The sequence below is a fragment of the Papaver somniferum genome, chromosome 1 (assembly GCF_003573695.1).
Source record: "Papaver somniferum cultivar HN1 chromosome 1, ASM357369v1, whole genome shotgun sequence".
NCBI lineage: Eukaryota > Viridiplantae > Streptophyta > Magnoliopsida > Ranunculales > Papaveraceae > Papaver > Papaver somniferum.
This window is the reverse complement of record NC_039358.1, coordinates 184,010,104-184,026,385: the sequence shown is the minus strand read 5'-3', so window position 1 is coordinate 184,026,385 and position 16,282 is coordinate 184,010,104. Positions and strand designations below refer to the sequence as shown.

The window sequence follows — 16,282 nt, the reverse complement described above, 5'->3', positions numbered from 1 at the left end:
CAAGTACAAATTAGTCCTTTACTGTTTCGAGATACGATCCAAAGGAGTTGAGTGCGAGAAATCTTCACAACAGCTGAAGTAACTTAAGATAGTGAACTCTATTTTAGGATTCACATGCATTGACCAGATTGGTAGTAGTTGCAGGGATACTGGAGGATCTAGGTAACTTGGAGTTAGTTTACTTGGTCTCAACTACATGAAGTTGGTAGTAGTCTTTGTATAACGAACTTAATTCTGTGAGTATTCAGAACTGGACTAGTCAGGGTTTTTCTGCATTTGTGGTTTCCTCATTAACAAAATCTTGTGTTGTGTTATTTACTTTACTTCACATTATTTAGCTTGTCTTTATAATTAAAATAAATACACTTATATAGTTAGATTCGATTTCGGTACCAATTCAATATACCCAATGTACCTTGTTGAAAAGTAATCTCGTTAACAATACTTATCTGCGTTAGAATATACAAAGTGTGTCTCGAATAAATAGATTTAGAAATAAACCTGTTATTTCTAGTAACTATTTAAACTTGCATCAAGTACATTATGTATCTTCCAATCACTTTTACAGAGCGTTGGGGTTTTTTTTTTTTTTTTAATAAGCATCAACTCGGAGGATTCCTTAGAGGTAAAAGCTATCAAGGTGTAGCGGGCGTATTACCAGAACATTTACTTACTATCATTGTACTTGACTTTGACCGTGTATTTGACTCGAATTTAGCAAAAAATCTTCCCTGTGCATATCCATTCACTCCCTCCAGATAACTGGACTTTATTGAATGGAACCCTTTGCACGCTTGTTCATGCTCCTCACAGTGCTCACGCTAAGATTTTGTTGTCATCTAATGATCATCCGAGATTCACTTAACACCGTATTTCAGCAGGGTAAATGTAACAAAATCCACTGTATGAGATCGCTGCAGTTAACTAGTACCATCACTGTAGTTGTGCCAGTAAACATGAGCCAAACATAGTACGATGACGGACTAAAATTTTAAACCAGTGGCTCTCAACAGAGTGGAACTCTGGTCCATTTAATTATCTGCTCCAAATTACTGAGACATTTTCTTTTTTAACTGGAGTTTTGGAGGGGCGTATTAGGTCAAGAAAATCCGTGCCACCTTGTGAAGTGTCAAAAATTACCCAAACCTCAATAATAAAAAGAAAACCCTTACTCAAAACTAGGGTTTCTCTCATCTCAGTGCGGAAGAGCTCTTTCCCTCCTAAACCCCACAACCTTCTTCTTCTCTACATAACAGGCGATTTCAAGGTGCTTTCTTTTGTTTGGTTTGTTGGTGTTGAGTTTGATTTAAATCATTTGAGCTTATAAAAATTCTTCACAGTTTGAACCTTCATTGGTTATTTGATTCTGTTGATGCAATAAGCTAAAAAAAAGTAAATGATGTATTTTGTTAGATCTTAACAGGTTCTAAGTGATACCGTGTTGCTGATTAAAAGTTAAAAAGTTTGTTTCTTTTTTATGTGTCTGCTTTTGAAACAACACCCGGATATTAATTTGGTTTGATTCAATATTAAAATACTGATTACCTTTATCATAAGCTGCACTTAGCGGTATATGTGAATATTAGGTGAATCTTTTTGTTTTATGTGTTTATCTCTAAGGAGCTTAATTCAGAGTAATACTTTAAGTTAATCCTGTGAGCCAGGTAAATACGAAATTAAATGTTGAAAGAGTCCCAGAATATAGATTCTACAGGTCCATAGATGCATTAATATCATGTGTTAGAATCTACCATAACAAAATGATGATGTATAAATAACCAATTTTTGTGCACGATTCCTGTTGCTTAAATGTTAAGTTCTTCGATGAGAGAGTCATATTCGTATTCTAGAACTTCTTTCTCTTCAAAAGTTGGGTGATTTCTGGGCCTTCCCCATAGGTTACATCACTTTGTTACCCCACGTAGTACTTCGTCTCTTTAATAATTCACACATGAAATAAAATCTCTGTTACAACATGAGAACTTGTTGTTGTGGAGAACTTGCATGGCCTGTATTCATGTTCTTACCCATCTCCAGAACAGAATTAGCATCTTTTCAAAAGTTGATTATTTTCAAGTCATGCCTTCAAAGTCTTGCCATTTCATCCACCAATCAAGTGTTATTTCATGCTCCTGTATTTATCTCATTTTATTGTTGGACTCTAGTGGTTTGCACAAAAGCAGTTGAAATTGACAACAGTTGATTAGAGGAGAGTTTCAAACTGTGATAAGATTCGTATGTTCAGTTTTCAAATTTTCTACAGTTACAAGATATCATGGCATTTCTAATAAATTTGGTGAAGCAGTTTCCTTACAAAATGCTGTAGCATCAAACGGGAGATGGGAGTATTATAGCGGAATCTGTTATTTGTTTGTAAAAAGGGACCTGAATTCATAGATATTACAGTTTGTTCGATTTGCCAGTATGGATACCAAAAGAGCAGAAGAACTCAAAGTCTTGGCTAATGAAGCGTTTAAAGGTAATAACTAATAAGTTTGTATGTCATTTTAGCGTGTCTCTGATTGAGAAATGTGTATGATTCCAATTTAAGCAAATGGAAAATGGTCAAATGTCTCCTAAAACAGTTCTTCGGTATTCTCTTAGATGAAATAGCTTGTTCTTTTGATTGTTTAAAGTTGAGAACTTGAGAAAGCCATGTGACATTTTTATTCTTTCTGTTCTTTTTTTTTGTTGCTGGTGACTTGCCAAAAATGAACCTCTCATCTTAATGTTTTTGGAATTAGTATGCTGACTGCTACTTTTGCTTTTCAGGAAACAAATATAATCAAGCCATTGACTTGTATACTCAAGCGATTGAGATAAATAGCCAGAATGGTGTTTACTATGCAAATCGTGCATTTGCGCACACGAAACTTGAGGAATATGGGAGTGCTATCCAGGATGCCACGAAGGCTATCGAAGTTGATCCTAAATATTCAAAGGCAGGCTGCTTTTCATTGGGTTGTAAGGGTGTTCTGCCATATTTTAATTCTGTTTCGTGTATACTGAAAGCTCTTTCTATTCAGGGTTACTACCGGCGAGGTGCAGCATATCTTGCAATGGGAAAATTTAAGGATGCTCTGAAAGATTTTCAACAGGTATTTGATTATTGAGTATGTCCACACCTATGATATCTGCTTGATACATGGTGGTAACCATATTCTAAACCATATACACCATTTCTTTCCTTTGTCAAATTTCAAGCATATGCTCACTAGATGTAGTTGCTAGGAAGCTACTCAGTCCACCTGAGCATAAATTTGATATAAAACCAAATTCAGATTATTGATAAGTTCCGTGTTCACACCTTAGGTATCTAATGTTGAGGGGGTAAAAGCAGTAACTCTTCTGATAATAGAGGATTTACTGAAATGGCTTCTAGAAAGACGCTTACTTGTTCTTGCATCACTGTTTCCTTTCCTGTGATGCATTGTTTAATAGTGTGTCGTTTCTTGCACTAGCTTACGTTCGTTATCATTTTCCAGGTCAAGAAAATATGTCCCAATGATCCTGATGCTACTAAGAAGTTGAAGGAATGTGAGAAGGCTGTGATGAAGCTTAAGTTTGAAGAAGCCATTGCTGTACATGGCTCAGAAAAATGCTCAGTAGCTGAATCCATTGATTTTCACACTATAGGTATTACTTTTTCCATACCATGTTGTTTTAATAGACTAAAATAATTCCTCGCCTTATGTCCTTTAAAATTTATTCATCTGCGATGTATGTTTATTATTCATTGTACTATTCGGTTGATTTTTTTTCCCCACAAACTTATGAATATCTAGATCCCACTTCTCTCCATTTGTGTTTTTTGTCTCTTCCTTGCGGAGAGACATATCTTGGCAAGAGTTTGGCAGTGCAGGCTTCATTTAACAATGATTTAGGTTTGGTGTTATACCATAGTTTCACCTAGATATTATGAGCATATAGTTATCATGACTTCTCTTATCAAAACTAGGTTGATTGTTCACTCAAGTCAGTGCCGGAGACATAGAGAGACAGCCTGTGGTTGTCCTCCCACTCCACAAATCAAAGGTTGACTAACCAGGTTTCACATAGAATGTCAAGTATCTGTTGGTTTTATAGGTACTTTTTTTTAATAAGTAGAATATGTTAAGTTCAAGCAGTTCAATCCCTTAGAGGTACTGTATCAGGCAGAAACTCAGGCAGAAACACATGTTTCTTTCCGGAGCACTTTTAATGGTGTTTCATCATTCTACAAGTAGGTGACCTGTGGTGCAGTAATCAGTAGAGTGGTTAGTGGAGCGCAAACAAATAGTTTTCTAGTAGCAAAAGGCAACAGAAACAGTTGGAGTGTTCGGTTCAATGACCTGGTGGTTGTTTTTTGTTTTGAGTTCTGTCTTGCGATGTTTGTTCCATTTTTTTTAGTTGCCGCACTCATCTTTTATGGAGTTTGTACTTTGTAATTGTTGTTGAATTTTTTGTGCATTGGGTCCTGCAGTCCTAGAAAGTGATTGTCAACTTCTACTCAGAAGTCTGTTCTTTAAGTAATGTCAGAAGTTCTTAATTTGGTGTATCAATATTTAAAGAAATCTTTATATAGTTGCGATTGATAACTTGCTTTACTGGTGGAGGGGAAAGAGCCTGAAATTTGGAAGATATTACCACCGCCTTGTTTTTGACATATATGATGCACTAAATATTCTATGTCTTATTAATTAACAGAGGTGGAGCCACAGTATACTGGTGCCCGAATAGAGGGGGAAGTTGTGACCTTGGATTTCGTGAAGAAAATGTTGGATGACTTCAAAAACCAGAAATCATTACACAGAAGGTAGAATGCTTGATGTCCTCCCGAAACTGATCCACATTGTTGCTCATGCAAGCTAAAAAACTTATTATGTTTAAAAATGTTGAACTGGTGAATAAGTCCTTTAAAATAATTAGAGAGAATAAGGAGGGAGAGTATATGGTAAAGCTAAATGCCCTCATTGTTTTCAAATGGAAGAAACAACCTAATTCCTGAATTAATGTGAACTTGCCTTTGAACCATGGGGGACAGAATTGTAGAAAATCATCAACAGTCTGAGCTGGTACAATAAGCAAAAGGGAGTTTGGGGATTGTTAATTTTGAAAACTACTGTTGCTCTGGTGCTTCTTGTGAATGTGAATCTGAATGCTCTCTACTATGTTTTCAGGTATGCATACCAAATTGTATTGCAAACAAGAGAAATGTTGCGTGCCTTGCCTTCCTTGGTTGATGTTTCAATAGCAGAGGGAAAACATTTCACTGTTTGTGGTGATGTGCATGGTCAGGTAGGTGCCTTACTTTTGGATTCTTTCAGACTTTAAGCTTAATGGCTTCGAGCAGATTATTGCTTAATTCACTAGAAGTTTTGGTTTTAGATAGAGTCAATTTGTGGTAACCTAAAACATGAAATCGTAATATCTTTCGCTTGCTCTACACGTTGCCTGAAAAGCTCGCAGTCGGCTGTCTTAAATGTTTTAAGGATCTCATTTTTGAGTTTGCCCTGTGGTCCCCATAGACCGTGGTTTCTGTGGGGGCCATCTGACGTCACAACCTAATCGTTTAAGGTGCTGTAGTGTTTGAACTGAATAAGTTTCATGGTTATAATGAGACCTTCTCTCTATTGCCCCGCACATCCACCAATTCCTTATAAAAGGTAGTTGGTCCAATTAAATTTATTGGAATTTTACGTCTAATAAGCAGAAGCTGAATTATCTTTTCATAATTCCTTTTCCAGAAAATTTTGACCATAGAAGATACACTGCTCCAGGTTAATTGATCAAATTGGGTTTTTGACCCTTCTTTAATCTACTGTAAAGGTTGTTTGATCCCTGCTGCTAAAGATATAGGACTTCTGTAGTTGCATGGTTGGCAACATATAGCTGGTTTAAGGATCAGCTTTTGAGTTGAAGCAAAACAAGAGAATCTTAGCTTTCTCAAACCACAATAGGTCGCTAGCGCTTTAGAGACATTTGCAGCTTTATTTCTATCAACTCGATTTTCTCAACTTCCATATGACATAGATAGGTTCATGTACACCTTTTGTCCTTTTGCATTTAAGTTTTTAACTTTCAAGCACAGTTTTTTATGTTTCTGTACCTAACTTCAATGTAGCCTGAGGTTCTTACTTGATATTAAGTGCTCAGTTTATGGCGATCCAAGATTTCCAAGTTGAGAAGGTCGCGACTCAAGATTTGCACTAATATAGAATTATTTCCTTCAGGACAGTTATAAAATAAATTGAGATTACCTGGATGGTCAGTCATGACAAAAATCTGAATTCGCTTGCATGTTTCTTTGTTTTAATCATCTTAGACTCCCAGGAGTTTTTACTGCTTATCTTTTGGCGAACATGCAGTTTTATGATCTGTTGAACATATTTGAGCTCAATGGTCTCCCTTCAGAAGATAATCCTTACTTATTTAATGGTGACTTCGTTGATAGAGGATCCTTTTCTCTTGAGGTCATTCTTACACTATTTGCGTTCAAGTGCATGTCTCCATCAGGTAACTGTTCTTTTATTTAAAGATAGAAACTCTGTGATTTTTGTAGAGCATGGTAGGAAATTTCATGCTTCACCAAAATTTTGTGCGTACCTGATAATTTAGGTCCTCGCCGGTCGATTACTAAGGAAACTCTTTTGGTTATTTGGCTAGTATCCATGGTATTGACTGCTGTTTGTTTTTGTCTTTTTGTTAATTTCAGGAATTCATCTAGCTAGAGGTAACCATGAGAGCAAGAACATGAACAAGATTTATGGTTTTGAAGGCGAGGTAAAATCAAAGTTGAGCGAGGCTTTTATTGAACTCTTTGCCGAAGTGTTCTGTTGTCTACCCTTAGCACATGTCTTGAATGGGAAAGTTTTCATAGTTCATGGAGGGCTTTTTAGTGTTGATGGGGTGAAACTTTCCGACATTAGGAAAATTGATCGATTCTGTGAACCTCCAGAAGAAGGTAAAGAAAACTCTGATGGCTGTTTCCTTTTTTTGTCATTTGTTTCGAATGCAGGCAACTATTTTTTCCTGTTGATGTTCTCAGCGTTTTTCTTTTTCCACTCAACTCTTGCATAATATCATATTTCATATTTGTCGTCTTTGATTATATTATTTTGTAGCTTGATTTGTATGTGTACTCATGGGTCACGTCGAAGTTCAGGGATCACGTTTTTCAGTAGACTGATAATGTGATCAGCAGATACTGATTGCATAGAATATCATAATTTTTCTGGAGGAAGCGTGATATGAAATTATTGGAAGACACATTCAAAAACTTCTACCTTTGCATGTTTGCAGTCTGATTATACTATAGTTTATAGAGATGAACCTGACATGATCGTTCATCAGGTTTGATGTGTGAGTTGCTATGGAGTGATCCGCAACCTCTTCCTGGTCGAGGCCCCAGTAAACGAGGTGTAGGTCTTTCTTTTGGTGGAGATGTCACAAAGAGATTTTTGCAAGAGAACAACCTAGGTATTTTACTACTTCTTGACAATGCGTTTCTATGTCCTCCCTTACCAACTCTAAAAGCACACACTTGCCCACGCAGATCTAGTGGTTCGATCTCATGAAGTGAAGGATGAAGGATATGAGATTGAGCATGACGGTAAACTTATTACTGTGTTTTCTGCTCCAAATTACTGTGATCAGGTAATTAATTAAATCACTCAACCTTTCCTCATTGATATCTTGATCGATAGTTCCTGTACAAAATTAGGTCATCAAGGATACTAAGTACCAGGCTAATCTTGTATTTCTCAATTATAGGACAGTGTTTACTTTGCACTTGACATTTGTTTGATGCACGATACAGATGGGTAATAAAGGTGCTTATATAAGGTTCGAAGCCCCTGATATGAAGCCAAACATCGTCACTTTCTCTTCTGTGGTGAGTATCTTCTACTTGAGATGGTTACTGTTTTTAACTGTTTGGAATGCCCACCATTTTGTGTCGGCTGTATCATTTGAAGCTCGTTTTAGAGTCGAAAAATAGCTCAATCAAGCTAATGAGGCTCGTTTTAGAGTTGAAAAATAGCTCACATCAAGCTAATTCTTTGTGCTCTCACCTATGCTAGTTAGATTGGGTTCATGTGGATGCTAATCTGACAGTGCTTTGTGGGATTGAGTCACATTAAATGAGCTGTAATTCATCATTTCAAGTAGATTCAGGAGCTACTTTTTCCGCTCTGAACCAACAAGTATGCTTCTCGTGTGTCTGGCCCCTAACTTGATCATGTTAGGTTTTGTATTTGGCCTTCATTGGTCTAATTCAGTTCACTCTTAGACTCAGATGCCTGGCGATCTCAGGCAAGCGCAACTATTGTATATGTTTTAAGGGGGTTATACTATACTTAGACAAACCCACTCCGCAAATAGACTAATCCACTCCGCAAATATTTAGACAAATCACTGTGATACAAAATTCAGAACATACATTAGTTTATTGCTTTTATTGCCAAGTCTCTTGGACTTGATACACCTGTGGGAGGCAACTGATTCCTTTCCATATGTTGTTGTACAAATACTGCAGCCTCATCCAGATGTCAAGCCGATGGCATATGCGAACAACTTCCTCCGGATGTTCTCTTGAGGTCCATTTCCCTCTCCCTTCTGTTCTATTAAGTTATCTAGTCAAAAGTTTTTGGAAGGCACTTGGGTTTTGGAATACAAAACAAAGATTGCCAAGTTGGTGCAAGATGCCACCAGAAGAGTCCGTAAACAATTACCATTTGTGCAAGGGGCCATAGCTATGGCTTCGTTTTGTGATGACGAAATTCATTTAAACCTACCGCCTGCCTGCAGATCATGTTACAGTTGGGTGATTTACAGTTTAAGATGTTAGGTTAAAGCTCTCTTCAGATGCAAGCACAACTGCTTGTGGGATGTAAGACTTGTTTTCTTCTCAGTGTAATAATTTTAAATTATATAATTGATCTCTGTTTTCTGTGTCTTCTGATCTTCTATTACAGAAGAGCTCAAAGCTTGGGTTGAGTTTTGCATTAGAGTAGGGAGTAATTAAATTGATTGAACCACAGATAATATAGGTGCACTGTTAGTTGCTAACTTATAGAAACAGCAAGGTTCGCTGTTGCTCGGCCAAATTGTCCTTTTGCTTGCTCATTGTGTTTTCCAGTTGTTTAATTTAAGTTTAAACTTGAAAGTTGAAAGGGAAGATTTATTTTGGCTGCTAAGAAATTCCCACAACCTACAAGCCCAAGTTGGAATTTCACATTGTACGTCCCAATTTTCACATTGTGCACTATCATGGGAATGGAGGTGTGACTGTTACATCTCTGGTAATCTAAGAAACCACAGCCGAGTATATTTAGCTTTCGCTGATTAATGGAATACGTTGTTCTCGAGGCAAACATAAATATGCATAAAAGAGTTCCTATAACTGCTCTGTCAAATTTGGTCGCCGCAGATTAAAACCGAGTATGATACCAAGAGTGCGCCAGAGATTTAGGGTATTTCGGCTTTCTTTGGCATCTTGAGCTTCCACCATTTATGGATGTTGTAGATATGATGGATGAGCTTTAAGTTTTGCCTACACCCAGGAGAAACCAGGGGATGAACGAGTCCGCGGAGTTGCCTTGATTGTTTTGATCAGAAAGTTTGAGAAAGCCCTCCCAAACGCTAGGGAAGCCGTCCATATTAGAAATGCAAATAGCCTACACCGAGTCATAATGCTGACTAAAGAGTACAAAACACGGAACCATATACATATACGACAGAAATGCACGACAAAACACAGTACAACTCTCAGCATTTAACATCCGATTTTATTCTACCATGTTCTACTCTTAACTACACATCAAATCGCTCATGGAAAAGGAGTAATCAGTTTCATCTCAGGAGTTTGTTCGATATCAATAGCGGATCCTTTCCCTGCATTCTTCCAGTAATCCGCATTTGTTTTTATCTTCTCTGGTACCTCAATCCCAGCCCTTGACTGCATCAGGCTTTCATTTGATACTTTATACTTGTCTTCTCTCCTTTTCAACAACTCAGGCTTCAGCATCCCTAGATTCACTTCTTGTGGTGACATCATCAGTGATGGCGCACCCAGCGGAAGAACATCACCTCTATCAACCTGCCACGTGCACCAAAACTTGCCATAAGATTTGGCCAGGTCTTGCAGTTCTGACTTTTGTATCATCTCAGGAACTCTAGGATTCATCCACAAACCTGCTTTAATCTGAACCATCAATCAAACCAAAACGCATCATAAGCTATGTGGAACACCAAGAATGATGCATTTACATATAGCTACACCAACCAACCTCGTACGCATGAGAATGCCAAAGCTTTTGTTCCTCAGCAGCTAACGATTCAAAGATCCGATCCGACACAATATATTCCACACCTACGTAAAAAACAAACATCAATTTAACTGTAGTGAACAGATCTGACTGTCCAAAATGATTAAAAAAAAATTGTAAAGAGAGAAAAAAAATGAAGGGTACCGATGAGACGAGCAGTAGTAGAATCAGAATCATAAACAGCACACTGAAGAAAATCTTGATTAATACGAGTGACGTAATGGTGAGTCTGGATTTGACGAGTCATATCGTGGCTATACATAGCAAAGGTACAAACATGTTGATTGACCTGTTTGATTGGTTTCAAAGACTGAAGCATTTGTGCACCTTTATCTATCATTTGTGATCCCACTGTTAATGGTTTTCCTGGTGTATCATTTCCGTCACTACGGCTTGGTACTACTCCTGGGAATTCATCACTCGAAGACATCTCTATTGCTTTGATCACCTCTCACAAGCACTCTGATTAGGATTACCTAGCTAGGTTGGTTTTGTTTTTTGTTTGGTGAAGGAAAAGAATAATCCTATAGTTGTGTATATAGAGACGTGGGGAGAGAAAGAAAGAGAAGGCATGTTTTCCACGTATCAGGTTGGATTTTCTACGTGGTTGGTTCCATTTCCATGTGTCACTAAGATGTATCAGCCCTCAGCCCTGGTTAGTAATTCTGCGAATCATTTCCGAATGATTTCCGAACGTATCCGAACTGACCGAATCCGAAGGATATTTCTGAACTATTTGAACTCCGAACCTAATTTGCGGATTATATGGACCTCACGAATGATTCGCGAACGTATCCGAACTAACCGAATCCGAATAATATTTCCGAATTAGAACTCTCATAGATAATTCTCTGACCAGAGTTCTGTTGATTGGTTTTTGTTTGATTTTGTATGTACTTTATATTTAAATACAATTATTTAGTTAAAATTTTCTATTGACAGTTGTTTAACCGGTGTTTTGTGTGTTGATTTTTGTTTAAAAGTCTATAAACTCATTTTATAATACATTTATGCGATTAAATTGTTTACTTCTTGTTAAATAATGACGCTAAAATATATTTTTCCATCTTATAAATCATATACAAATAAAACTAGTCTCGTAATAAGGTTATAATACTTATCAATTTATCATATACGTAAGCCGAATTTTTAAGTGCCGAACTCACATTTATAAAACGAATATGCACATACGTATGCCGTTTCACGCAGATTTTTTGGATTAATCATGATTTATTAGGTTCATGTACTTAATTATGAATTTATGCAACAACCACACTTATTAATCGCATCTTTAGGTTCTTTAACGAGGAATCACATTGTCCTGGATACGCAGAAGCAACACTGCAATAGAGATGTATTGCAAAACGTGCACGGCTCACAGGTTGTTTCTTAACTGGGTAGTCCGATGTATTGGAGCTTGATTATTTCCCTTTCCGGCTAACAATTTTATTTATTACTTTTTTTTTGATTATGGTAGAAAGAGTTTCCTATGAGAGAATTATAACAAAGGCTATTTGTGTTGCCCGTGAAACGAGTGACCGACACCATGTGTTGGTTATAATTGCCAGTGACCGGTAATTTTTGACTTTCCTCAAGATTTTACTTTCGCGTCTTTACTTTTCGCTCATTTAAGTACAATAAAGAATCATTTCGGCATCTCTGGAGTTGTGTTGGTCAGAGCATGCAAATACCTGTTTCCTTTATACCTTAAGGTTAAACTTAGACAAAAACATAAGAACAAAGTTTCTCTCCTGGTATTTTTTAAGCAATGACAATAATATTCAAAGACTTATATTGGACCAGTGGTGGTCACATGTGTCAAGGAGTCCTGATACCAAGCGTGGCAGTCTAAGTGATGACGAGCAAAAGACTGTTGATGCAATTGTGATTGCCGGGTTTGTTTTTTGGGATACAATATTTCGATGTCCAATATTCTTTTTTAAGCACGTACCAGTAACTGCTATCTTCGTCTTCAATTTTTACTCTGATCAAGCCATTTTCTTATGGGCATTTTCATTGTAGAATTACCGATCGTCAATTGTTTTGGTGAGCGTCCGGGAGACTGGAGAGAATATGATGAAGGAATTGAAACCAAGGATCTCTCATTCAGACAATGTCACGGCATGCATCCATTTTAAGTTGGTCTTAGAGTTTGTGGTCCATATAATAAGCACATACCATTTTATGGCGTGCAAAATTTTGCGGCCCTTTTCTCTTTAGCTGTGACCAAACTATTCCGAAAATCTAAGTAGAATAACCATTTTCCACGTTCACATATACAGTAACTATACCAAGTGCAGTCCAAGCCATAATTCTTAATTTTATCAATTGCAGTTCGTGGATTACACACGAATCATGTTGACAGATAAGCCCTTTCAGACAAGACAGAAAGAGTTTTGTCTTGCGATTTTTGAAAATCTTCCTAGGGAGATTACCGAGAGATACAACGCATCGAGGTAATGACTAACTGTCGTACCTGTTTTTCTGTCTTAATTTACCATCTCCTACTTTGAGAGTTTTGAACACCATATATATGAATGATATCCTTTATCTTTTGATGGGGCTCAACCAGCAATCCAGCCATCGAAGTGCCTCTTTCCCTTCCTCCACCTATAGCGCCTACATAAAGTGCTATCCTGGTATGGCTCTATTCTGAATATTTATAGGTATGCTTATAAATTATGCATCATAGACAGCGTAAAAAAAAAAAGATCATCTGTAGCCTTATTTTGTTACATGTCCGGCCTGCGAACGTTTGTTTTTTTATTGCTTAGAAGGTCGTATAATGATTTTGATGGATTCTTTAGATTATTGACAGGAAAACTTATCTTTTTCTCAACAAAAACTGCAGTTCCTAAATACTGTAGTACATCCAGCATAAATTAGGTTCACTTCATTCAGTAATTGGGTGATGATTTATTTGTGTGCGGGGAGAATAAAAAGAGCCGTAATCTGAAAGAAGGACGAAAATCTTGGATAGTTAATTTGTTGAGCTTGATAATTGCTTCAGGTGTTGATGTGGGTAGAAACAACAATGAAACTCTATGGTCCTAGACTCCTAAATGTTGATTGCTTCGCAGCTTCATATTAGTTAGAAACCTCCTTCAAGTTGTAATTGGCTTTGAGTTTGTGCTCAAAACTCTATTTGGTGCTCTCTTTATGCTTTAGTGTTGTGTGCACGCAAGGAAGTGTTTTCGGTTTTCCTAGCCATTTTATTAGGAAAAAAGAAATTGAAGGTTTTTCTAACCATGTATTTCTGTTTTCGATTATAGTGTGGCCTGGTGAGTGAGATGTTTTCTATACTTCTTTTGCTCTTAATTGAGTTGGAGTGCGTACTGTTATTATGTTGTCCAAGTATGATATAAAAGTGATTTTGATTCGTAACATGCATGAACTATATATAGCACGAATTGCGCACCTTGGAAAACACCCGCACCCTGTGGCATGAAGAGATGGTCGTCGCTGATACTTATCTGCGAGGCTTGAAAATGAAGGTTGAAGATAGCGGTGACGAAATGCAAACATTATTTGAAAGTAGTGATGGTGAAGTGAAGGAGACGAGGGCGATGACGATAAATAGATAGGTACTATCAGGAAAACTTTAAAAGAAAATACACAAAGGGCAACGTGTAAATGAAAAATACAGCTGAACCACCAAAAAAGTGGTTAACTGTAGAATTTTTTTAATCCATTTATGTTTTCTACAACTATTATATACATAAGGGAAACAAATTGTCAAGTAAAAATACTACTTATAGGAGAATAATGAACAAATATAAGCAGTTGTATATCTTAGTCTTCTGATGACTACATGAACATGGTTTGCTTTCTTTTGGCTTGACGTTCATAAGGTATAAAATAGGGTACAAACCAGGCTATCCCTTGGATAGATTAATGGGCTCAAACTTGGTGATTTGGGTTGGATTTAGGTGTAAATTAGAGTTATAGAAAAGAGCAAAAGAAACCATAAAAAGTGCAAAGCAAGCTTATGATCATCCCATAATATTTTGAGAACGTCCTCATATTTTTGTTCCCGTCACTTAGGATTTTAGATAAACAAAGAATAAGAGTTTTGGATGATGTAAATTACGTGAATGCACATTCTATATCAACAAATCAGCTAGAGACGTGGCAAGGCGAAGCCGCGCAACACCAAATCAAAAATCCTAAGCGACGGGGCGAAGCATAGCCGAGATACACCAAATCAAAAATGCTTCGCGGCGGGCGAAACCGTGCAACACCAAATTAAAAATGCATCCGGACGGACCGGAAACGAAGCCCCACGACACCTAATAAAAAATGCACAACGGGGTGAGGTGAAGCCACATCACACCAAATCAAAAATATGGTTAAAAGAAAAAGATGCCTAACAAATTAGTTGTTTAGGAAATAATAGAAGAGAAATGTGTGTGCCTGTAGCTTTTTGACTTTAGGAAATAATTTCAAGTGCATGATGGTGAATGTTGAATGATGTGCATAAAGGTTTAAGAAATAATAAAGTTGGCTAATCAAATTTAGGATGACTGGGTTGTAGTTAGTTAGGTTGCCCTTAAATTGATGCATCAGTTGATGTTGATACATCTGACAAAGCAAATTAATATGAAATTTTCACATCCATATGTTAATGATTTTGAGAAATGAACTACTATGGAATGAGGTTTTAGTTCTTAGTCAACCCTAATAAGTTACGTTGTCCACATTATCATTCAGATGATTCGCTCCCAAGTTCCTTCTGATTTCAATGTGTAGGAAAGGATGCCAACAACTATTACTGGCATTTGAGTGATATTGATCTGTTCTTCTCAAATCGGGGCGAGGCGAAGCCGAAGCCGAGCTTTACCAAATCAAAAATATGGTTAAAAGAAAAAGATGCACGGGCACAAAATCTAGTTGTGTTCTAAAAAAAAGAAGCCACTAATATTCTAAAATTATGTATTTACTGTAATATGCATAGCTGAACACGTATAGACACAATTTCTTTCTACGCAAAACTAGTGTTTAAAATTTACAAAATAAGAGAACTACTAACAATTAGTTTTCAGCCAACCTATGGTTTTAACTAATGAACCCTTTTTACTTCATCTACGGTCGGACTAACAATGTTTAGTCATACAACACAGGCTTGAAATTTTAAGAAATGAATGATCGACATACAAAAATGAAAGATATACTTCTCAATTGTGTTATCTTCTGTTGGTAATCTGAAAGGCATTACCTAGCTATCCGATTTTGAGTCAGGGATCTTGTGTGGATGATATGTGAATATATGTTGATAACCTGCAACTAAAAATCAAACAGATCGGTGCTCGACATGACCCTTTGTGGAAAAACTAAGGCGGAAGAGCTAAAGACCATAACCAGTATACCTGGATTATGCGTGGAAAAATAAAAGAAGGTGGAGTTTACTTATTTTTAATCATAAAAATTAATATTATTGTTGTAAATAAATATTGTGTGGATTTACACCACACTTACACCACCACCTTTTCATCTCCCTTTCACCTCTTCACATCTCCCATTACCTTTACACCTTTTTGTAACTTCTATACTAATGGGTGCATGTACTTAATTCTCTCTTAAATGTTACACTAGATAGTAACCCGTGCTTCGCACTGGGAAATACAATCTAATTCAGCTGCGGTTCAAAATTCGTTCCTTGAGCCCCATGCTAAGTCATCATATACGATCTCTATATACCGTATTTTTAGATTTCTTAATCTCCCGTCTTCATCGCCACAGTATACAATCTCTTTCTGATGGTATAACTTTGGTCTGCCGCTCTTTCTTTTTTTCTTCTATCTTTGGGATTGTTGTTTTGCCATCTTGAGCCTATGTACATAGATAACGTTTCATATACGGATCTGCGCGAATTTGATTTTCTCAATCATGTTGCTAGTTCTAGAACAAAGGATTAAGTGTTTGATTATCTCGTTTCTTTTAACTATCAATGTTTTTGGCTGCTCTAATATTAACTC

General features: G+C 36.9%; 2 protein-coding genes across 3 annotated transcripts; one reads left to right on the top strand and one right to left on the bottom strand.

Annotated features, from left to right (window-relative positions):
* Positions 1 to 1,109: 1,109 nt before the first annotated feature.
* On the top strand, positions 1,110 to 9,086 carry LOC113309686 (serine/threonine-protein phosphatase 5-like). 2 transcript variants are annotated; one of them, XM_026558180.1, is made up of 14 exons: positions 1,110 to 1,267; positions 2,306 to 2,479; positions 2,773 to 2,942; positions 3,027 to 3,098; positions 3,486 to 3,636; positions 4,687 to 4,795; positions 5,160 to 5,277; positions 6,348 to 6,495; positions 6,695 to 6,943; positions 7,333 to 7,458; positions 7,535 to 7,635; positions 7,799 to 7,873; positions 8,516 to 8,576; positions 8,788 to 9,086. In XM_026558180.1, the coding sequence occupies exons 2-13, from the start codon at positions 2,425 to 2,427 to the stop codon at positions 8,573 to 8,575; spliced, it is 1,434 nt and encodes a 477-aa protein (XP_026413965.1). In that variant the 5' UTR covers positions 1,110 to 1,267; positions 2,306 to 2,424; the 3' UTR covers position 8,576; positions 8,788 to 9,086. The 2 variants fall into 2 exon arrangements, with proteins under 2 accessions (XP_026413965.1, XP_026413955.1); XM_026558170.1 differs by having other exon boundaries at positions 8,516 to 9,024.
* A 514-nt stretch (positions 9,087 to 9,600) lies between these two features.
* On the bottom strand, positions 9,601 to 10,887 carry LOC113334482 (oil body-associated protein 2A-like). Its single transcript, XM_026580723.1, has 3 exons — positions 10,452 to 10,887; positions 10,269 to 10,351; positions 9,601 to 10,183 (listed from the first exon to the last, which is right to left on the bottom strand). The coding sequence occupies exons 1-3, from the start codon at positions 10,735 to 10,737 to the stop codon at positions 9,809 to 9,811; spliced, it is 744 nt and encodes a 247-aa protein (XP_026436508.1). The 5' UTR covers positions 10,738 to 10,887; the 3' UTR covers positions 9,601 to 9,808.
* Between the last annotated feature and the right edge of the window lie 5,395 nt (positions 10,888 to 16,282).